Source organism: Ambystoma mexicanum, chromosome 5p (genome assembly GCF_040938575.1).
Source record: "Ambystoma mexicanum isolate Mex_15411 chromosome 5p, UKY_AmexF1_1, whole genome shotgun sequence".
Lineage (NCBI taxonomy): Eukaryota > Metazoa > Chordata > Amphibia > Caudata > Ambystomatidae > Ambystoma > Ambystoma mexicanum.
In genome coordinates, this window is record NC_090930.1 from 1,047,049,706 (window position 1) to 1,047,074,282 (window position 24,577).

The window sequence follows — 24,577 nt, forward strand, 5'->3', positions numbered from 1 at the left end:
AGGTGCTTTAATACCCAGTTTAGCAGAGGAGTAAAAACAAAAATGTGAAATAGCACAACATTTCTCAAGGTGCGACGCACCTCCGAGTAAGTACTGTGAGAATGAAGATGGACAGATAGTAATGGATTATACACGAACATGCTAGGATAGTTTTGTCCCATGGTTTAATACTGTTCGGTATTTTGTAGAAAGGTTTGCCCACTCACTTTTTGATTGCATTATAAAACACAGCACCTGCTCTTTTGTATGTAGGCCATTAGGGGAGAACCAACACGATGTAACAGGCCTCTTGTGTTTCTACCAATTTAACATAAGCAACATTTTGCATTGTGTACAATTTCGAATATTATTCTGCACATTATGAATACAATTTTGATCCAAATTAAATAAAAATTGATCGTACCTTGTGTTTTTTTAATCTCCCCCTTGTGAATAGCAGGTGTTGACATTTGCGTTTGCGAGAGAGGTGTTACATTGGAGAAAAAGGGGAGTTATTTAAAAGCTGTGGGGGAGTGTTTAATGTTTTGCTAACGCACGAGAAATGTAACAACTAGTGTGATTCACTATGTACTTTTTTATGCACACGTGTATGGGAATGCGGAAAATATGTATTCCAATTCTTTAATGAAAGTCTTGAAAGACAGCGGGTGCCATAGACAAACTACAGTAAATTGACTCAATGACAACTGTGTAAGTGCAGAACAATCCTCATTGCATGTTTGTTTGTAACGTTGCCACCGGACCTTTTACTATAAGGATAGGTAGAAACATATGTAATAGAAAACATTTTATTAGCCACTGCATTCCCAGCAGGCAATGGAAAAACCAGGACTGTCTTGGTGTTGGCATAAGACTACATGTGCATTTACTAAATAGTGACAAGAGATGTGCATGATTTGGCCAGGTGGAGCGGGGCAAGGATAGGTGGCCCGGTATAAATGGTGTTTTGCTATTGTCTTACATAGATACTGCCTTCAGACGTGTGTGTGTGCAATGGTCTTACTCTACCATCCGAACAGTTATATATTTGATGGCGTCCCTTCCTAACAGCAAAATGCTGTTAGTGCTGATGATGGAGCTGTGAATGGCAGTTTGCCTCACACAGTTACCAGAATTTGCAGCAACGCAATACTTGGTGGTGCACACAAAAGAATGTTGATATTGCTATGACATTTCACAAGGAATATCCCCCTGACTGAGATGTGGAATATAAAACCATATTAACTGGTTAAGGGACATTGACACAAACACACCAAACGCTGTTTTCAATTAGACTGGTTGCAGAATAGAAAGGATGGCCTACAGTCTATGCAATGTTTTTTTTAATGTACAGTATAATCACTCTACGGACAACTTTTCTTTCATAACTGTGGTGTATTTCTACAATGACATGTTAATATAAATCCATATTTTATTTTGATCTCCTCTCAACCTTTTCACTCAAGTTTTGGACTTTGAATTCTAGTTTGATGGTTGGAAAGGGGAGGGGGGGTTTGTTCTTTTCAATATAAGTATTTTAAGAATGTTTCGGCTGTACTTTACTTGTAGAAATTATTGTTATTGTTTTTGTTCTTATTTGAAACTTGAATAAACTAGCTCCAGAAAAAAAAAGAAATCCATACATTGAATTACTGGCTTTGTGGCTTTGAATGAATGTAGCAAAGCAATGTTGATATGCATTATTAGGCAGAGTATCTGCTTTATTTTCCTGGCAATATGTGATTGCGTAAATAATTTCATAAAACATTCTTCTCCTGTGGTGGCAGACGTCGCCGGCAGGGGCATTTGCTCCAGTTTGTGCCGCCAGAGCAGATGTTAGTGTGCCCTTGTGTGTCTGTCCATTAGCACAAGAGGGGCATGGCAAAAATGGTTGACCTGCAGTGATAATTGCATCTAATTCTAAGGAATGCTACATAGAAAACACACTTAATAGTAGATTGCTGTGGAGAGAGGTGGGTGTACTGGGGATTAATGGAGAAATGGTACAGGGAGGACACTTCCTATGGAGTGAGGTTGGTGTACTGATTAATGGAGAAATGGTACAGGGAGGACACTTCCTATGGAGTGAGGTGAGTGTACTGGGGATTAATGGAGAAATGGTACAGGGAGGACAATTCATTTTTATATAGGCTACATCTAGTAAACGTTGTGTTGCTTACATATCACATACCCACACAGCCCTCATTATTAAAGACATACTTGTATATTTAGGACTATGTTATCATATTGGTATTGACAGTGTAAGTGTTTCGGAGATACATGAAGGCACTTTGGGGAGTACATTCAAATAATGGACAGCATGTTCACATACTTCGCTGCCACTCCTGCAGACTCGACCAAAGCTTGTGGTCTCTCACATACGTAATGTGATTGGCTGAAGTCGATTTGGTTGAAGCCACAAATAAATGGCTCACTTTAATTAGGCCATGCCCATTCTGCTGTTCTACACTCTTGGCAAGAGGGCCTTTGTGTGAAAAAATGCAGGAATGAATTGTGAAGGTAGCTTCTTTATTGCAAAAAGATTGGCTGCATGGAAATATTGAAAATCGATAAAAGAGATCTCCTGGCTCCACAATGCTGCCATTTGGATCCACCCATAAGGGGTGACACCCACCCCCATCAGTTGGAGCCATTTTCTGTTCATCAGCTGTTGGTGTAGTTCTTTGTGACCTGAACATGCTATTCCCTGAGAATCTAATATCTTGCCACCACGCTGTGATTCCTTCCCCATATGTAAGTGTCCTCTTTGTTGCGCGAGTTGCCCATTTCCTGCCTCCATCATGGACCCATGTATTCTTCCTCCCCTCCAAGTAGCAGATTTACTGGAGACCAAGCCATTTTTATCGTTTTTATGTTCATCTTTATGCCCCATTTCCTGTTTCCCTGCCTTTTCTTTTCTTTCCCCTGTGAAGCAATATTAATTCACCACAATGGGTGGGTGCACATTTTCTGCACCCACATTTCCCCCACCACCTCCACTTTAAAAAGCAATATGTGGCACTGTTATTTAGCATACAGTAACATATGAAAAGGGCAACATTTCTTGTGCACCCTTTTTGTTGATTGCACCTTTGAGAATTGAACCGATTTACCCCAGATGTATCCCCACAGTTCACATGAATGCATTTTTCTGTAAGCAAGAACATGCCTGTTTATTCCCCTATGAATTTTCATAGGTTATTCTACAATATTCTTTAAATGAAATAAAGTAATCAATTTTCCACCATGGCAGTTATAAAAATGTGCCACGGACTATCACAGAACTATGGGGAGCAGAATCGGCCATAGAAGAGGATGGCGCCTGTCTTGTTATGCCGGATAAAGAAGAGGAAAGGGTGGTCTGCCTCAAAATTTACGACCATCAGGCCACTTCTCACTGAAGCAACGCCTGCCGTGGACGCGGCTGCCTCGGTGCCCTCTTCGTTCACCTCCACCATGGCCTGGTGGAACACCTGCGACAGGAACAGGTCGCTTCTGGCCGACATGCCTGTGAGGTCAGCCTTCCCCTCGATGAAGACGTCGCTCATCCCCATGCTGCTCAGAATGGATTTCAGGTTGTATTTCTCCTCCAGTTTGAACCGGGGCAGCTTCACCGCGACTTCAGACTTCTTCATCCTCTCAGCGTTGGTCCACTTTGCAAATTTTTCAAAGCTCAGCTCTGCTTCCAGCTAAAGGTAAGTAAAACAAAACAGCCACATCACCAAAACTGAAAATAAGTTGTGTATTCCTTACTCCATGGTTCACAAATAAGTACACAGATATACCTTGGGATACCCCTTAAATGTATGCCCATTCCTCTGTTCAATGCCATGCATAATGCAGGCTTTAAAAAGCCTACTAGCAGTTTTACCAGCTGGCTTACAAAGAAGTTACTATGAATACATCTGACATCCTCTTGACTTGTTCTTGGAAAGGGCCATTCTATTCACCAAGGGAGTTACTATAGGCCTCATTAAGTGTTTGGCATTATTACCAAAAGGTAACACTGTCCAGATTATTTACTGCTAGTAGCGGGAAGGGTGTACATGATTCAGAGTCATGCGAACCGTTCAGTTATTCCCTACTTTGAAATCCCAAATGATTCTAAGGTGAAATAACACGTCAGGTAATGCCTTTGGGTGGGGGTAGCTAACGCCACGAAAAAGCAAGCGAGAATGAAGAGTTTCAAAAGTAAACTAGAAATTTGGCAAATTGGTCGAACATGAGGTATTTACAAACATTTAATGTTTTGCCGCTACTGCCAAACACTTAACGAGGCCCGACTAGTAATGCTATGAGGTTCCTATAAGTAACGTGGAGCCAGGGTTACTCCTAGTAATTGTTTTGCGCATAAAATAGCCTCCTTCATGAGTAAGGCATGGGCAAGTCATTTATTTTATTCATTTATAAAGCGTGCAGCAGCCCAAGAGCATTGTGACGCTGTTACAGGAGTTTTAGGCATATGGTACATGGTGTATGCAGGAGTCTTAGCCATATGATACAAGGCGTATAGATACAATTACCGATGGCATGAGGTAGTACACAATACATATTGGTTTTATTTGAAAAGCCATGTTTTGAGTACTTTATGGAAGGCTCCATGGGAGAGTTCAGCTCTGAGTGATGGGGGCAGTGAGTTCCAGTATTCGGCAACTATAAAAGGAAAGCTAGCTCCACCTGCTTTGGTGCGTTTGACTTTGGGGATTGATAATCTGTCGGTGTATGGTGTTCTAGTGGGCCTAGAGGAGTAGGCTCTGCTTATTTTCTGGGAGAGATAAGGTGGGGCAGAGTTAGTGAGGCATTTGTGAGTGATGGCTAATGTTTTGAACAGAACTCTCTCTCACTGATGGGCAGCCAATGGACTTCTCGTCTTGCTGTCGCAATGTGTTCCCTTTTTGGGATCCTGAGAGCTGGGCAGAGTGCATTCTTTTAGATGACTTGGCATTTTTGGAGGTTTTTGGAGGAAGTGCCAGCAAACAGGGCATTGCAGTAATCCAACCTAGAGCTTATGACGGCTCTAGCTATGGTGAGAATGCTTGCAGTAGAGAGGAATAGTTTTGCTGCATTCAGTAATTTGGTGGAGTAGGCGGTAGATGAGGCGATGGCCACAGACCCTGACGGGACATAGAGAGGGTGGCGTCTAGGTATATCCATAGGGTCTTGACAGGTGGAGAAACCGGGATTTGTATGTTCTCGACCAGGAATGTTGAGTATTGGTTGGTAAGAAGGAGGAGCATGGCAGGTTTGCCATTGCCCGAATTTCGTCCATTTGATTTTTTAGATCTAGTAGCGCTGATTCGGTGCCATGACCGGGTAGGAAGCCTAATTGGCGTAGGCCTAGTATGTGGTTTTCCTCTAGGAAGTGTTGAACCCAGAGACAGGCTGCTCTATCAAGGATTTTTAGAAGAAAACTGTTATGGTGGGCCTGTAGTTGTTGGGGCTGAGGGGTCTAGTGATTAGGAGTGGGAGTACCCAGGCTTCTTTGAGACATGATGGGACTTGTCCAGAGGCGAGGGAGGCGTTGATGAAGGCCGTGAGGAAGGAAGCACAGAAGTCAGTACATTCCTTAATGATTGTGGCGGGGCATACATCGCCTTTGCATTTAGACGGTTTGAGATGTTTTTTGAATGGATTGCCCTTCCATTTCTGAGATGTCCTTGAAGGAGAATGGAGGTATGTTTGAGGAGGGTGTGTTGAGGGCAGGGGCTGCTGTTGTGAGGTGGTCTGAACCCAGTCTGTTTAGGTTGGTGCACGTTTTATTAATGAGCTGGTCTATTTTGTTCATCATGGTGGTTTGAATGTTAGCACACCATGTTTCGTCTTTTTTTTTTTTTAAACTTTTATTTTTATTGCACTTGGTCAATACAATCACTTGGTTACAGAATCATCATAATCATACACAATACATTTTACAATTCAAGTCACTATTCAATATCGGAGTGTTCTAGTTCACTCTTTTCGGCCAAATATTGTTTGTATCTGCCCCAAATGTTCTTTGGACGCGAGACGGGGAGCACAGTGTCAATATACAATTCCTCCATATCGTTTGCCCAAGCCATGTCCCTTTCCCAATCCGCTTTAGTAGGGGGGTGTGCACTCTTCCACTTGAGGAGGATCGCTCTCTTGGCGAGGAGCAGACTTACATTTAATAGCTTCCGCCATATCGGGTTCATTTTCTCAATTGTCCCCAACAGGCACATTTGTGGGGTCAACTCCAAAGGGTGATCTGCCATCTCATCTATTGCTTGACATATTGCCTCCCAGAATCCCCTCAGTGCACCGCACGCCCATAGCATATGGTAAATGTCTGCATTGTCAGCGTGGCATCTCGGGCATTCCCCTGTCATGGTTGGATATATGTGTTTGAGTTTCATAGGGGTGTAGTGTGTTCTCTGTAGTATTTTATAATGGATTAACCTATATTTAGAGTTGCAGGATATCTGTTTCACAAGTGCGCAATGTTGAGACCACTCCTCGTCTTCTATTTCCTCTCCGAGGTCTTGTTCCCATTTGGCCTTAGCTGTGCGCTGCTCTGATGGGCGTGTCTGAAGTATGGTTTTATACAATGTGGAAGCTGTTATCTTTTGGAGTCCCTCCGTAAACATGTATCCCAGACCCATGTTAATTGGGGGTTCATTGGGAAAGGTCGGCCACATATTCTGTATGGCTGCCTGCAGACCGGTGTATTGTCGTCTGATCGTAGGGGTGTTACCCACCGCCTCCCTGATATCATCCCATGGAATGAATTGCCTGTCTACAAATATTTGACCCCATTGTGTTATGCCCTTAGAGGACCAGTGGCGAGCTGTCTCTCCCTCTATGTTAAAGGGAGCCTGGGGTATACCCCAGAGGGCGGCATACTTGGATGATACATCCTTTCGATATCGTACATATCAACTATCTTGGCCCATGCTGTGATCACCACTTTTGATGGTTTCAGGGAGTTATAAAGCTTAGCACCGGCACTCGTACTTTGGTGAAGTGCCAGTATGGACTCTTTTTCCAGTTGGTTTGGTACCGGGCCTGCCGGATTAATGAATGCCGTCGCCCATTGGGCCGCATATTGTGCCTGTGCGCTCAAGTAGTAAAGTTCGAAGTCTGGTGCCTTCAAGCCACCAGCCGCGTAGTCATTTGTAAGTGTCCTCCAGCTCACCCTTGGGTGGCCGTCCCACACAAATGAGGTGCATGCGCCCGACATTTTAGTGAATAGAGCCCGCCCTGGCCAAACCGGCACCGTACTAAACAAGTAGAACAGCTTTGGGAGAATTATCATTTTCACTAGCGCAATCCTACCCATCATGGATACAGGGAGGACCCCCCAGCGCTTCAGTTTCATACACAATGAATTCGCCAATAGGCTGTAATTTAATGCGCTAGACAGCTGTGCATTCTGAGCTATACGTGCTCCCAGATACAGAATATGCGTCGGGCACCACTGCAGACCATGCAGGGCACGTGGCCTACCAGTGGCTTCAGTGATAGGGAACACTTCTGATTTATTAGGGTTAAGTCTTAGTCCTGAGAGTCCACCAAACTGTTCCACCATGGATAGGACCCTCCCCAGTGTTCTGTCTGGATCTCTCAGGTATAGCAAAATATCATCTGCGTATAGGTTTATGATGTGTAATGCAGCCCCTATTTTTAGCCTGTATGCACTGGAGTGAGCCCTCAGTGTGTCCGCCAGTGGTTCTATTATTAGGGCAAACAGTAATGGTGAGAGAGGGCAACCCTGTCTCGTGCCTCCTCGGAGTTCAAACATCTCTGTCAGAGTACCGTTAATTCTAATTCTGGCCTGAGGGCACGAGTACAGCAACTTCACCCATTTCAGGAAGTTCGGTCCAAATCCATAATTTCGCATCACCCCAAACAGGAAAGGCCATGACACCGTATCGAAGGCTTTGCGCATATCCAGCGATACTGCTATCGCCTGCTGCTCTGGGGGTGTCGCGGACAGGACCTCATGGCATCTCCTAATATTAGTTGCCGAGGATCTGCCAGGAATGAATCCCGCCTGATCTTCATGGACCATAAATGGCATCCAGGGTGTCAGCCTTGTGGCAAGTATTTTTGCCAATAATTTTGCATCCGTATTGATTAGTGAAAGAGGTCTATAAGACCTGCAGTCCTCTGGGGGTTTACCTGTCTTAAGCAATAGCGTTATCACCGCTTCTCTTGTAGTCGCCGGGAGCTCTCCTTTATCCAGAGCCTCGGTCCACATAGCTAGTAATCTGGGCGCCAGAAGGTGCTTAAACTCTTTGTAAAATTCTGCACTAAGGCCATCTGTACCCGGGGCCTTCCCATTCGGGAGAGCTTCAATTGCTCCGATCACTTCCGCCTCAGTTATCGGGGCCTCCAACACCTATCTCGTGCTCTCAGCCAGAAGTGTCGTCGGGATTCGGGAGAGATATTGCTCAATCTCCTCTTCAGTGGCGTCCGATTGGGGCGAATACAGTTCTTCATAGAATGTATGAAACGTGGAACGTATCTTGCCCTGATCAGTGGTGACCGTGCCCTCCGCCGTTAGTATACATGAGATGTCCGTCGATCCCCTCTCCCCCCTTACTGCTCTGGCTAGCAACCTCCCCGGTCGTTCGCTTTCACCATAGCGGCGAGCGGCCGCTGGTCTATCAAAATAGCGGATCTCTTGGTCCGCTGCCTCTTTGCATTCATCTAGCTTATTTTTTATCTCTAGCGTGAGTTGAGGTGACGGTTTAAGCTCATATTGAGATTGTATCGATGCTATTTGTGTTTCAAGGCGTTGCATCCAGTGGCGGCTGCTATCATGGGGCGGCCGGGCGCCGCCCCCCCCCAGAAAAGAAAGAGGAAGCTAAAAGAGATTCAATCAGAGAACTTCTCCGATTGAATCTCTTTTAGCTTAGAAAATGCCTGCATTTCCTTTGCCAACAGCGCGGGGGCGCTGTGGCAAGGTAATCGTGTATCAGGCCGGGGGCCCGCTTTAACAGCGGGGCGCGTCCCAATTTAGTTTATTTTTTTCTATAGTAGAGTGCGTGGAGCTCCTAGCCCCACGCACTCTACGTAGCCCCTTTAATTGGAAGCCTGGCGGGGCGCTTCAGGGGTGGCCCCGCCAATATAAAATGTGCGCAAACAGCGCACTTAAATTCTGATTCCCTCCCCTGCCATGGATACAGTAATGTCATTGGCTGGCAAACAGCCAATGACATTACTGTATCTATGATGACTCACTGGCGGCGCAGGGTGTGTACGTGCGCCTGGGCCGCCTTCACACGTCTGTTGACTGTTTCTTTTTCTCCGACATCGAGTGAGAGGAGTGAACAACACACCAAACACGAGTGCTGCTGCAGCGGCGCCGTGGTAAGTACCCCATGATCCGGCCATCCCCATGTTTGTTTAACTTTTATTCTTCTCTGTTTGGGACTGGGGAGTGTTACTTACACAAGGGCCCAAACTATGTGGTCCACCACGGCCCAGGCCCAGTCAACACTGAACGAGGTGTAGGCCTTGGCCTACACGTCGTTCAGTGTTGCTGCCGAGCTGTGAGCCTTGGTGGTAGAGGGCCGCCCGCTACCACCAAGGCGAGGGCCGCCTGGGCCTATTTGTTTTAACCCGTCCCCAGTCCGTGCCCCAAGGGCCTTGCCTTGGGCCATGCCAGCCGGACCGGTGCGCAAGGCCCAGGGCAGGCACTGGCAGGCGTGCGCTGCTGCTGCCCACTCGCAGCCACGGCCCGCGACCGATGCATGGTTGCGGACCGCGGCTGCTCCGTGTTGTCCTGCTTCCAACTTCGTGCAGCTGTCCTTGCTGCTGTCGCCGTCAGATAGAGTGGAGAAAAAATGAGAAGGGCAACCTTGCCCCTGCAAGATAAAGGCGAGGTGGGGGCTTGGGCCACAGGTAGTTGGGAAAAGGTATTTGGTGGGGTTCAATATTTGCACTTCATATGAGGAGGGCGCACGTCCGCTTTATTTGTTGCCTCACGTACCAAGATACTGCGGTTACCGCTGGAGATGCAAGTGAACGCAATGCGCTCGTGGATGTGGTTATTTTGAATAGAAGGTGATTTTGATTTCCATTATTTTACAACCATTTTTCATTAGAAGGGCTCTACAGGATGGGTAGTCAGTGCTCTGGGGTGAGCACCAAGGGGGTAGCAGTTGTGGGGGGAGGACACGAGGGACAGCATTGCAGTTAAACTGCATATCCCAGAATGCAATGCAACGTCGCGGGGGATTGAAAAGCTCGAAGGTGGGGGGTGCTGCAGGGCATCATAGAAAATTAGCCCACATTCACGAATGGCATTTTATCCGTCTGGGACAGTTTCATGCATGCTCTGGTATTGAGCGTTAAAGTTTGGGTTTGCTGTCAAACTCTCTGAAGTATTAAGTACCGTTCCGCAGCATTTGATTTATGGGACACCCCCACTCTTGTTCGGATATGTTATGCCCCGTATGAATCCTCACTTGTTATAAAAATGGATATTGAAACCGTGCCCACGCCTTGCTCCCAGTGGGTGTAGCTTTCAAGGGAGCAGCGTTTTCAGGAGGGCTTCCAGGGGGGGTTGGGGAGGGGGCAGGCATTTAAGGTTCTTTGTTGTACAGTGCATGGGAAACAGCCCCCACCCCCCGTTTTGCTTCATTCATCAGAGCTGGAACACCAATGAACCTTTCGTGGTGTGTGTATCCATGGCTGGTGGAGGATATGAATGCACCCTGGAGTCGTTTCTAAAGAATAGCTGCATTGGGGTCACTATGAAGCCGATTGGGCGGTTAGAGCTCTGTGGGGGGATGTGACCATGACTAGCATAAATCGCTGGTGAGTTACATTACACATGCACAACATATTTTTCTTGTGCTGTTGCTTAGATCCCGAGCATGGCCCTATACCTTGGCTCCTCAAGTACTGGATGCTCCTAGGTTCTTTAGAAGTGCCGGGGGTGCATGTGGCGGCGGCACGCAGCCTCAAGGTCATCCCGAATGCCAGCTTATGCGCTCTCGTCATTAGCACGGAGTGCAGTGCAATTAGGCAAGACAGCGCTTCCTGCTCCGGCAGCAGGGCACGTCAGCAGGCCGAATGCCAGGAAGGCCGCATGCCAGTAAGGCCGCATACAAACATTGGTACCGCCGGGCCGCGCCACTTTTACAATGACGCCATGCTTAACGCCACTCATTCGATCCCCAGCGACATTAGTGCTCTCATCAGAAATTATCCGAGAGTGTAGAGCAGCAGATGGCCTAAAACGTGAGCAGAAGTTCTGCAGAACTCGAGGCACTGCCAGTCTGCTTTTGCAGGGTTGCTTGGTTCACCCATCGAAGGCACAACATTCAATTTGCAAAGTAAAGTCAACCACCAGTAAATGTGCGGCAGAGTGTGAGCTCACGCCTTCTGCCGTCTGCACCAGTTAGTTCGGTCGTTCAGACGATGGGCAGGTCATTTTATTCCAATGCATACATTGAACTGAGAGGAGCTGTTACATTTGCACTTCTGTGCAAACTGGTTCTCCATGCAGTTAGTCATTCGCACTACACAGTCCAAAAAAGGTGTAATTGCGTGTACGCCTTTGTTTTCGCACTTCGTAGTACAAATTGCACAAATGCACCTGCCATTTACGCATGCTAGGCAGCGTTTAAAATGTATTCCTTTGGAATACTTCTGATTTCACACGACCAGCAGGCCGGTTCCAGGGGAATACAAAGCATTTGCGCCAGCTTGTACATGTCATGCTGGCGTAAATGCTTGAGCATGTGTATGGCAAAGAGGATGGGGGGTTTATGGCAATCTCAATTATGTCTCATGCCCCCTCCCCGCCATGACTATGTAGAGATAAAAAGGATGTGTTCAATTTGTATGCATGCGTTTTTCGCACGCTTTTTAGTCTACGCCACATAGAATACGAACCCCAAAATGACTGGGAATAGTATGGTACCTTACAATAATCACACTGAATCCGCAGTACAACTTTCATTTTGGACATCCTCATTCTTTCCCCTAGGTGTCCGTTGAGTAGTGGTGGGGGGAAGCACAGGAGGCGCTAGCCCGCAAGCTAGCAGGGTATGATAGAAAAACCGAGTACTAGTAAGCTTTAACTGTAGCATCTCCAATACTCCAAACAGTACAACCACTTCTTCCTCCAGGTTCACGGGATGTCACGTCAGGAATGAGAGAGAACCAGAGCACAGCAAAACATTATTATTATTATTTTTTAAACTGTGGCTCTTCAGGCACGTAAGCTTGTCACAGTTGCACCTGGTGCTTCCCATCACTTTAACTTCATACTAAGCAGTCTAAAGCAATCGCAAGTTATAAGTTGTGTGCATGAAAAAAACGTCTAAATAAACAAATACATTCTAAAGTTAAAGAAATACAAAGACACATGTGACTGGTAAGTGGGTTGTCTAATGGAAGTGTGGCTGTAACACTAGTAGTACATGTGTTACAATACAAAGGTTATGAGACTTACCTGTCGCATTAATTAAGTGGTTACAAACTAAAGTAATATTTTAGCTTCCTTTCCCCCTTTCAGAAAATGCCTAAAATCCCACCTTAGTAAGAGGATGAGTGCATGTGAATGCCAGTAACAGCATGACAAACATGTTTCCATCATTACTGACTATATAATGAATTTCTTTATGCATACACCATAGTACCAGCTATTCTCAATACAAGCTGCTGTAAAATACACCATCACACTTGCACACGTAAGAATAGTGTACCACCATTAATATGTAAAACCAAATGCTTTTTTTCATATTTCGGTGGGTTTTTTGGACAGTAAATTGCACATTTTGTAGGCCATTTTTCCAAAATTTTCGCGTGGGGAGTGGGCTCGCACGCTGCGCGTGCTCGCTACTAAATTCGCCCTGGAAATTTTACGCCCCGCCAACTTTCAAACTCACCAGCCGCCACTGGTTGCATCCTATTCCTGATGTCTCTGAGGATGCCGCTCTCCTTCGATATGGATGCACCTCTAATATATACCTTGAATGCTTGCCACAGTGTCGCAAGGGTAGACACTGAGTTGTCATTAAATGCAAAGAACTCCTGTATGTGCTGATCCAACGCGTTCTTGTAGACCAGATCACGCAGCGCCGCTGGTTTGAACCTCCATGGAGGTCTACTCACTGCTTCGCCAGACATTCGCAGGTCTAATAAAATTGGGGAATGGTCAGAGTACGTCCTGGGCAGCATCTGTGCCTCAGAGACCCAGGCTAACACCGCATTATCCAGCAGCCACATATCTATCCTGGAGTGCATGTCATGCACCGTGGAATAATACGTGTATCCCCTCTCGAAGGGGTGTAATGTCCTCCATGCATCTTTTAGTCCCAGGTCTGCCATATGAGCCATTATTGCCTGGGCTGCTTTAGATAAAGTTCTCGCTTGTGTCGAGGTGCGGTCAATGTCCACATTTAAAATGGTATTGAAGTCCCCCCCGCATATTAGGTGGGCTGCTGGATAATGTGCCAGCATCCCGAAGAGTTCGGAGTAAAACTCTGGGTCGTCCACGTTAGGCCCGTAGACATTTAGGAGAACTACCTCTTTATCTCGTAATGTGCCATGTACCAGAACATATCTACCCTCCTGATCACACCTCACCTCCTTGCACATAAATCAGAGGGTTCTGTGTACCAGTATTGCTGCACCTCTGGCCCTATTCGAGTAAGTTGTGAAATATTGGTGATTTCCCCACTTCGGTGCTATTTGTTCCCTGTGTTGTGAGCCAATGTGTGTTTCCTGTAGGAATAGAATCTGTGGGGTATGTCTGTTAATGTATGCCATAATTTTCCTCTTCTTAACCCTAGAGCCCAGGCCCCGAACATTCCAGCTCATTATTCTAATGTTCTCAGAGTTCGTTCCAGCCATTCCATTCAATGTGATTGCAATGTCTATCTGCAAACAAGTGTTTCATACTATTTCCAAGTGTGCCAGCGTATTTTAACCGTGTGCTTTTAACTTTCTCCCCATGCGGAACATAACTGGACCCCAACTCCCTCCAATCCCCCCCGCCCCCCACCCTCACAGCACCCCAAACTTCTACTGTGCTCATTGAATCCCCATCCCTCCCACTAACTTTTAGCATATGCACCTGCAATTGGGGGGCCTGCGGAGATTCCCAGGGCCTATGCTCTTCCAAACCTTGAGTGTGGATAACCGGTTCCGGCATTACTCTCTCACATGTGAATGGCAGCGGGGAGTATTACCATGTAGCTTAACATTTCCATAATGATTTCCCACCTTTGTGCGTGTCCCCATCCAGGGGAAGCTGTTGATATATGGAAAGCGGCCTCTCAATAGAGCCTTCCGCCGAACTGACCTCAGAAAAGTCATTCCTGACTAGTGTCCTCGGTGTTCCTCGCCGCCGCGGGAATATGCGTCTCCACAAAATTGGCGGCTTCCTCAGGGAAGGTGAAGAAATGGACCTTGTTCTTGTACAGGATCTTCAGTCTCGCCGGGTAGAGCATTGCGTATTGGACTTGTCGGTCTCGTAGCAGTTTCTTGACGCCAATAAATTGTTTTCTTTCTTGCTGTACAGCCAGTGTAAAGTCGGGGAAGATCCGTATCACACTGGTCTCCCACCTCAGTTCCTGCTTCTCTCTCGCCGCCTGTAGTATCATGTCCCTGTCTCTGTAGTTAAGCACACGTGTCTTGGGTATGCTCCCGGTTTCAGCTTTGGGGCCATGGATCTGTGTGCACGCTCTATAAGGAACATGGGCGACCACCCGGGGTCACCCAGCACTGTGCGAAGGAGGGCCTCGACCCCCTTCTCCATGGAGCCCTTCATCGCCTCTTCTGGCACACCTAAAATGCGAATGTTGTTACGTCTCGACCTCGCCTCTAAGTCCTCGCATTTAGATTTTACTGTTCCCAATTCAATCGCCATTGTTGACACTGTACTTTTCAGGGCTTCGAGCGCGTCTTCCATGCCTGATATTCTGCTTTCCGCCTCCGTGATCCGTGTCGTTGTTTTATCCAATTTAGCCTTGATGGATGCCACGTTTGCGGTAATCCCGTCCAATTTATCGTTCAGGGAAGTGAACCCCTGCTGCATTGCAAGAAATACTGCCTGAGGGTCCATCTGAGTGCATGGTGGGACATGTTGGTCTGGGGGAGTCGCCGGTCGCTCCATCTGTGATATTGTTTCCTTCTGGATATTTGTGGTGTACTTGTCGATAGCCCCCTTGTTCTTCTTGGATCCTAGGTTCCTGGGCATTATCTGTTGCTTTCTTTGGTTGATCGCCTCTGCTCAATTTAACCTTCCCAATACCCGTTAGGCGGGTACCTCCGCCCGGGGCAGCGTCCCTAGTTCCAACGGATGGATGCCTTGAAGGGCCTGACTGGTGGTCCAGTACACCCCGGTTGCGTAGGGCCTACATCCCAGCGATCACCCCATGATGGGCATCACTCCCTGGTTCAGGTTGTCACAGGGTTGGGGCCCGCTTCGCAGGCGGCGTTGCTATCTCCACCTGGGACACCCCCACTTATCTGTGATGTGCCGACTGAACAATGACTGCTCCAGGTTCCCTCTGCCGGTCGGGGGCCGGGCGTCCCTCTCTCTGCAGCGCACGTCCAGCGGGTGTGGGGGGGCGCTCAACATGGAGCGGAGCACCCCCAGCAGGGCCCAACGATTTGGGCTCTCAGTGTTCAGAGCGCGGGTCGTGCGTCGTTGTGTCGCAGGGGGCCACAGTATCGGGGTACCGCGTCACCTGCAGCGCCGGAGTCGCCACCAAGAACAGTCCATGTGCCTCAGGGTTGAGGGCCGCGTCTAGTGGGGCGCTGTTATTACCCCGCCGCGGCTTTTCTCAGGAGTGCTGTGTGATCCGATCAGCGGGCGGCAAAGAAGTGCAGCAGTCGGTCCCCTCCGCCGGGTGTAGGGCAAGGTTTCCGCGCCCAGCCGCGGTCGTCGGGGGGCGGAGGCGGGCAGGGGGTAGCCGCTAGGTCCAACGGGTATGGGCGGGCAGAGCAGCCGCGGGGGGGGCCCGCAACGAAGATCCTTCCGCGTCCGGGTCGCGGATTGCGCTTGTTTTCTCCCCGGGCTCCTCCCCTCACGCTCCGGCCCGATCAGAGGCCCCGCTCGCGGTCACCCCTGTGCACCGCCGTAACTCGGAACACCAGCCAGCGTTCTCCGCCAAAATGCACCTCCTCGTAGCGCAGCCGCTGCCACACAATCCGTGCTTCGCCTTAGTGGAACCGGATCCGTTGTGCGGATATATTTGGAATACGGCCCTGGTTCACTCCGGAGCTCACACAGAAGCGGCCATCTTCTCCTGTGGGCAACAGCGCCCCCACCATGTTTCGTCTTTGATGATAGATTGAGGGGTGGTGACTGGGGTCTCAAGTTTCCTGAAGATAGTGAAAATGGCCCTGATGTCTGATTTGGCATTTGTGATCCTAGTATTGAAGTAAGTCGATTTGGCTGACATGATTGCTTGTTAGTATATTTTGGATGCTTTGGCGAATTCCCTTTTAGCAAGGTCGGTAGGGTTTTTTATCCAAACGGACTGAACTGTCTGCTTTTTATTTCGTAGTTTGATTAGCTCAGCGGTGTAACGCATGTTGACGTGCCTAATGAGTTTTGCTTTCCTTGCTATTAGGGGGCAATTGTCTCGACAGCCTGGTTCAGTTTGGAGTTGTATAGGACAGCAAGTGTGTTGGGATCCTTGGAAAAATGGCAGTTTGGACCCCGAAATGTCTAGGAGGGGAAGAGGTTGTCTTTTGTCAGGTTTCTTGAGCTATGTGCTAGTGCCGGTGGTAATGAGGTGGAAGCGGCTTGTGTTTCCTGGGATGAGGGATGGAGAAGTGGATGGTATGGTGGTCTGACCATGAGTTTGGAGAATTGGATATGATGGATGACAGTTGAGGTCCACTATCCAGTCCAGGGTCCAGGTGTCTAGAGCTTCAGCGAGGATCCTGGCTTGCAAGTCTTCAGGTTCACTGATGCCTAGGTTCCGGTCGCCTAATAGGAGGATTTTGAAGGAGTTCTTCAAGTTGTCATTGAGGAGATGGAGGAGATTTTCCTGGAAGCTGGATGAGGGGCCGGGGGGAGGGGGAGGCTGTAGATGATGTCGTGTGTGATGGTGCAGGTGGGAGATATGGCTAATTTGAGAGATAGAATGTCCTCATTACCATCTAGAGAGGAGTTAATTTTTTGGAAGGGAAGGGACTCCTCGGCTATGAGTGCTACCTCTCCACCTCTGGCAGTGTGATGGTCCTGATGATAGATAGTGTAGCAAATGGGGAGGGCTGGCGATAATGCATGGCCATTATCGATTTTATTGATGTACTTATTGCAACATCTTTGTGAATCTGCTTAAGGCTAGATACCTGGGAGCACCCCCTGCTTTCTCACAGCTTCATCTGGGTCTTGATAATGACGTCACCTGGTGTCATAGAAACTTAAAAACCCACATGAAAAACCTGTCAAACAGTCCTAGGGCAACTTTGGCACACCTGGATGGACCAGGAGTGTTGTTAACCGCTGCCCTTCTACCCTTGCAAGGCATCCTCCGCATTCACACCATTCTGCAAGCACCCTGAGGCAGCTTTAAATCAATGAGGGCACTATGTAAAAACTCAGACTAAATTACCAATGTTCACCTATTTAGTAGCACAAGCTTTTTGGTCACTTTGCTCATGAGATCTGGAAGGAAAAATATGTTTTCTATAGGGATATTCGCAAGCCAACCCATTATTCCCAGTATATGCTTGGCCATCCACAAGGAATTGATTGCCCCAAAAGTGCACTTAGGGTTGCAGAGAATAAAGCAAAGTTCCCCCGCCCTCTCGGAAATACATGGATCAGCCACACAGAAGCATTCCGCAAATGTTTTCTATTTAAGTTAACATCTTTTTTAGCATGAAACATAATCAGTGGATGGTGTGTCACTCTGCAACCATCACAAATAGAAAGAGAATAGGCAACACAATCACAATTGCAGTCCATGATAAAGCACAAAAAACCTTAAAAATAGAGAATTAGGAGGCCACCAGGGGGCACAAGCAAAATGGAAGCCTGAACGCTGTGCTCCGTCCCCAGCCTTGGTGTTTAGTGGAGGTCCAGTGGAGATGGGGGCCCGGGGCGAGTTGTAACAGGGTCAGCGTCATCTGGAAAAAGTGGGGCATCATCGGTACCAGAGACAGGCAACTGCACCCAGGGGAAGACCGGGAACGAAGTGGGGGAAAAGTGCACTGTTGCATCAGGTGTCAACGGCCGTGGCGGAAAGAGTTAACGGCCACAGCGAGATTCGAGGGAAGAGGAGCGGGCTGCTGGCGGTACCCCCCGCAGCCACTCTGTGGCGAGCCTGGGCTGGGGAGGTGAGGAGGAGGTAGCACTCTGTGCGGTTAGAGTCAAGGACCGCAAGAGTCAGCGACAGCCGCGAGTCCCATAGGAGGAGGAGCCAGCCACAGACAGCAGCTCCCGCAGACACCGTGAGCAGAGCCCATGAGGGCTGAGGAGGCGAGGAGGCGGCGGTGATTCGGCGCAGACGGCGCCGACGGCCTCATGAACGAACGGCCCTGTGAGGCCTTACCAAGAGGGAGCGGACCATTGACATTGTCCCCTGCAGGCACCATATGCAGAGCGTGTGCGCACTACCGAGGTGAGGAGAAGGTGATCCAGGCAAGTGGGGGTGCCCCCGGCAAATTTACAGCAGCAACAGACCCAGTGAGGTTTCGCAGAGGAGCAAGCCTTTGAGAGCACCCCTACTGGCACCAGGTGTACACGCCAGTGTGGGCCTTGCAGAGGAGCTGGTTCAGCGGCGGAAGGCCTAGCTTTGGGGTGCAGGAGCATCCCTCCAGAAGAGATTGGGCATGGAGGAAAAGCGAGGATTGCCCTGGCACGGTGAGTGCTTGCCTTAAGGCCCATCAGAGGGGTGCGGTGGCCCGCGGACACCGCACACATGGCCCATCCCGGGCCACAAAGGACAGGGGCTGCCCCAGCAAGGAGTTCATGGGAGATTGGGTCCACCAGGACTCGCCAGAGGAGATGCAGCGAGGCCACAGGGAGCACTGCCTCACCCGGGGCTGACATCAGAAGTCAGTGAGAGAGCGAACACTGGCAGGCTTGGTTGACAGAGGAGGTCGGGACAAGAAACGCTCTTGGGCAAAATAGTGAAAAGGAGCCACAGAGCAGGAGGGAGGTGTGAAGCCCCACCCAAGGTGCCACTAGGTGGGCTACTTCAGGGGGAAGTAAGGAGCATCATGCTGGATACCCGAAAGATTTGGACCCGAAGGCCCCCCGGAGTGCAGCCCTTCTGCACCACCCCGACCAGAGCAGGCCCAAGTGGGTCAGCACACCAGTGGAGACCCTAGGGGTGTGGTAGCCCATGCTGTGGGCCCTACTACGATGAACCGAAGGTGAGGGAGGGGCAAGAGGAGTGGAAAAATCCCAAGGCAGGAAAGGGGAGCCCACGGAGACCGCAGAGAGGCCATGAGAGACAGCAGTGTGCGCAGAGACAAGGGCTGGTAAAGTGGGGGAGATCGACTAGGAAGGTGTAGGTGCTGACGAGCAGCAGACAATGGAGTGATACAGTGGTGGGCCCCCATCAAGAGGTAAAGAGGTGCACCGCAATGAGACCCACAGGAGAGTGAACTGTGTGACACCGAGGGGGGTGTCAGGACATCGGGGAGTGCGGGGTCAATGACTTGAAGAGAGAAGTTCTCCCAATAACAGTACCAAAGCTGTGTTGGAGGAGAAATGGAGAGGGAGAAGGAGGTTACGGGGCCCCACCCCAGTTCTGCTGAGATAGGGACCATCAAGAGCGATATCCAGATTATCCTGGAAGAGATCTGGGGGATGAGAACAGATATCAGAGCCAATGCGTCGGGTCTGTCAGCAAAAGTGGACACACTGGAGGAAAGGCTCGACAAGGTTGAGGTGAATGAGGCTTCCACAGGCATTCTCAAAGAGCAGATCGAGGTCCGGTTTTGGGACATTGAGAGAAGATAAATGGAGTTTGGCCTCAAACTGGACGACATTGAGAATAGGCAGAGGGGAACAATCTATGATTCTTTGGACTCAAAGAAAGGGAGGGGGCATCCCTGGTTGGACTTGAGAAGAAAATTCAGGTAATCATCAGGATAGTCCTAGGATTGAAAGAGCGAGCACATGTGACCTTGGATAGAGAGCATCACACAGGAGGAGGTAGTAGAGGGCCACGCTCTGTGCTGGCGAAACTACATTACTACCGGGACAAAGCAGATATCCTGGAGAAGGCCAAACGCATGAGAATCATCGACTAGAGGACTCCAGAGTGGCAATATTTCAGGACCTCTCGGCCCAGACCCTCCTGAGATGGAAAAAGTGCAGCCCTCTCACGAAGTGGCTACAGGAGAAAGGAGTTCGATATAGGTGGGGATACCCCTTTGCACTAATATTTGAGTGGGAAGGCAAAAGATTTCACTTGGTGTCAGAAGAAGATATTGTGTGGGCCACAGAAAGCCTTGTGGGACTCCGGGGGAACAGTGCCACTTTGGAGGAAGATGGGACACAGTAGAAGTGAGAGATTTGTGGCTCACACAGGGAGCAGGGCTGTCGGAGAATGCAAGGGGCCAGGAAGTTTCGGAAGCTGAACACCCCCTCTCCCAGAAGGGAAGTGACATGAGGGATATTGGCCACTTGGTTCACTGTTAAATTGTTCTGAGGGCGTGATGGGGCCCGATATCGGGTCCTCACATACCCCTTACATGATCCCCCAGGCGGGAGTTTACCCGGAGGGGGATGGGTATGCGGAGCAAATCTGTTATGTTAGGAGGGGTTTGGGATACCCAGTTTTTGGGGGTAGGTTGGCTAGTTTCACAGCCACTTTGGGGGGTTGGGGGTTGGGATACGGTTGAGATACGCGGGGTGTGAATGGGAAGAAGTTGGGACAGGGGTCTGTTCTTTCAATATCATTGTTCGGGCATGGGGCAGTTTGTTGAGCAACATGGGGTTAGGTCGGGGGAGGGTAGGGCACAGGAGGGGGACCTGGGCCGTGGTTGTTAGGGTTGATAGGAAAGATGACAAACGCTGCAGGGAGTGGCATTCCTGGTGGTTCGACCGGTGTGACCAACATGCTTGCGGCGCATAGTTGGGTGCCTCCGTTTGTGGTTGGGGGCGGGTGGAAGGGGGGCGTTTAATGCAACAGGTATTTGGAGGGGTAATGAGGGGGTACCTCTTGAGCAATGTTCAGGCTAGGGCTGAGATTGGCATAGCCATGTTGAATGTTAAAGGACTAAACTCCCAAAATAAGAGATCTCTCATGAGCAATATGTTTCATAAACAGTGCTTGGCGATCCTCTTTCTGCAAGAAACTCACTATAAACAGGGTACAGAATCGGCAATACGAGGGAAAGAAATTGATAAAAACTTTTGGGCCTCACACAGGGATCACAAGAAGGAAGGAGTGGGTATCATACTAGGAATGGCTTTCAATATGATGGAGATAAAGGTTAGGAGGGGATTTAGAGGTCGATTTCTAGGGATAAAGGGGCTCTACGGGGAAGCGCAAATTACCGTGGCTACCTTATATGCTCCTAATGTGGGACAGATGGGGTTCCTGTGCCAGGTCTTTGAGTTCTTGGAGGGCTGGGCAGAGGGGGCCATGGTACTGGGTGGGACTTCAATCTGGTGGTGGATCTGGCGCTAGACTGGTGGTCGGCTAACGACAAAGATCCGAAGATGGCAGGCACAGAGAACACTGCCTTCAAGCACCTCCTGCAGGACCATTACTGGGCTGACGTGTACTGGGACACTTACCGGGGCCGGGGGGTTACACTTTTTTTAGCACCCACACCAGACCTATACAAAGATAGACTTGCTCCTGGTCTCACTTGACAGGGAGGCCAAGATGGAGGTGCCCACGGCCTAGGCAATTACCTGGTCTGATCATGAGTTGGTGGTGGAGGAATAGAAGATAAGGAGCCCCAAGCTGCAATTCCGCTGGAGGTGTAACAACACCCTGCTGAGGGACAGGGTCTTCTGTGACTTTCTTGGGAGGTACAGGCATACTTTGAAGTTAATAATAACGGGGAGACCTGTATGACAATGGTTGGGAAGCCGCCAAGGCCACATTCTGAAAGCCTCCTCATAGCTGAAGGCGTGCAGAAGAAGAGGGGTAGGGGATTGATTGAGGCCAGGCTCAGGGGGGAACTGAAAGTGTTACGGTCGCAACTCCTCAGTAAGGGGCCGATAAAGGAGCCCTCCTGGGTGAGATGAGGGATAAGAGACAGGAACTCCACACGGCATTGATAGGGGAGGTGATAAAGGAGATGAGGTTTAGGAATCAAAGGTACTATGAAAGGGGCGACAAGGTGGGAACGCTTCTGGCAGAGTGAGGGGGTGTAGGGTGCTAAGGAGAATAGGCTGAATGCAGGTTACAGATGGAGTAGGGGGACTACAGGGGATGAAATCTCATCTCGGTTCGCAGAGTACTATCAAAAGCTCTATACCAGACCAAAGGAACCTCCGGGGGAGAAGTTGAGGGGTATCTCGCAGAACACTGGCTACCCAAGCTGACGGGGGCGGAGAATGAGGTCCTGGAGGGGAAGGTGACATGGGAATAAGTGCTGCAGGTGATCCAGAGACTGAAGGCAAGGAAGACCCCAGGGGAGGATAGGTTCACAACAGACTTCTACAAGCAATATCAGTCCCTACTCGTTACACCACTGGTAAAGTTGTTTAATTCAGTCATGGGGGAGGGTATGTTTCCGGCGATGTTCCTCCAAGCATTGATTACTGTTATCCCAAAGCCAGGGAAGGACCCGACCAGCTCTGCCTCGTATAGACCGATATCTTTGCTGAATGTCGATGCTAAACTTTTTGCCAGGATTCTCGCGTCACGTTTTGAATCCTACCTCCCGCGACTGATTTACCGAGACAAGGCGGGTTTTGTGATGCATAGACAAGGAGCCGACAATATGCGCAAGACGCTTCGTGTTCTTAATGCTGAGGCGGTGAAGAAAGGGGGTGCCCTGTTGCTGGCCCTAGATGCCGAGAAGGTCTTCGACCGGGTCAGTTGGTCCTTTATGGGGGAGGTCCTGGCGACCATGGGGATGGGCCCGAGGTGGACGGGGTGGATGGCGGCCCTATACTCCAGCCCTACAGTGAGGTTATTGGTCAATGGAAGTGCGTCACAGGCTTTCCCACTGCAGCGGGGTACGCAACAGGGTTGCCCCCTCACCCTGTTGCTTTATGCACTGGTTGAGTGGTGGCGGTTAGGGAGGACAGCAGAATAAACGGGATCCAGATGGGGGAGACAGAATGTAAGATCAGTCTCTTTACAGACTGTGCCCTGCTTTATATTACTGAGCTGGAACGATCGGTGCCTCCCCTTTTGGAAAGCTTGGCGCAATATGGGGAGCTCTCCGGCTTCAAAGTTAATTTGGAGAAGTCGGTAGCCTTTAAGGTAGGGGGGCTGTCAGAGGCAGATGTGGAATACATTGGGAAACCGCTGTTTCGGGTTCAGGAGGAGTCTTTTAGGTACCCGGGAATCCAGCTGACATGTAATTATGGTGATCTCTTCCCCAAGAACTTCCTGCCGTTGTGGGCTGCCGTGAGAAACGACATGGAGAGGTGGGCGAGACTGGGGCTCTCTCGGTTGGCGTGCCTGAATGCCATTAGGATGGTGGAACTACCCACATTTTTGTTTTTATTCCAGATGCTACCAGTTATGATCCCGCTGACCTTTTTCGCCTAGGTGAAGATGGCTATGCTAAAATTTATCTGGGCAGGAGCAAAGCAGAGAGGGTCCTACAGGACCTTAATCTTGCCAAGACATGGCACAAGGGCAGGTGGGTGGGATTCCCAGACCTAGAGACCTAAAATAGAGCAGCCCAGCTCTAGGTCATGGTGGATCACTTGATTCTGCTCTCTGATAAGCAGTGGGTGCCAATGGACAATGCAATACTAGCCCCAGTTTCACTGAAAGAATGGCCGTGGATGCCCAAATTCTGTGTCCCTCGAAGGGTTTTGCTCCACCTGGTGCCGTAAGTCCTGTGGGCTATATGGAAGGAAGAGGGAGGGAGGAACAGATGGCTCTCCTCCTGGCCCTCGCCCTTGAATTGCATATGGGCCCCCCCGAGGGATGAGATAGGGGAGCCATTAGCATTCCTACTATGGTATGAGGGGGGCTCTCTAGAGCCGGACAAATGTGGGATCAAGGCGCCTTTCTTTTATTTATTTTACAATTATAAAGCGCTCACACAGCCCGCAGGCATCGAGGCGCTGTTACAGGAATTGTTTGTTTTTCTTAGTTGCGTAATTGTGTTTTTTTTTCTTTTTTTTCTTAGTTACTGTATTTATAATGCGCTTAAACACTCAGAGGTTTCTAAGCGCGGACCCGGGGATCGAACCTGTTTGTTGCTTCGTGTCGTCTTGCTTCCAAGACGCGCACGCTGCCGCTGAGCTATTCTCCCACTGAATATGTTGGAAGAAGTTTTAAACGTGGGTAGACTGTCACCCTTTCGATACCAGCAGCTGAAGGGAGTCCTAATGGACCCCTGATGGGGTGAGACACTGAAGAGGGAATTGACTGACTTTTAGCAGCTCCTGTTAACATGGAGGGGTAACAAGGGACTCATTGCAGGACTATACAAGACAATCTTGTTTGCGGAGCCAAGGGACCCACTCCCGGCCAGGGCCAGGTGGAGGGTG

General features: G+C 49.3%; 1 protein-coding gene across 1 annotated transcript in view; it reads right to left on the bottom strand.

Moving 5' to 3' along the window:
- Nucleotides 1–3,125: 3,125 nt before the first annotated feature.
- Nucleotides 3,126–24,577, bottom strand: part of LOC138481403 (serpin B6-like) — a 247,095-nt gene continuing 225,643 nt past the window's right edge. The window contains exon 8 of the mRNA XM_069613537.1: nucleotides 3,126–3,668. Coding sequence (XP_069469638.1) covers nucleotides 3,264–3,668 — 405 coding nt within the window. The 3' untranslated portion in view covers nucleotides 3,126–3,263. The remainder of the gene's footprint in view (nucleotides 3,669–24,577) is intronic.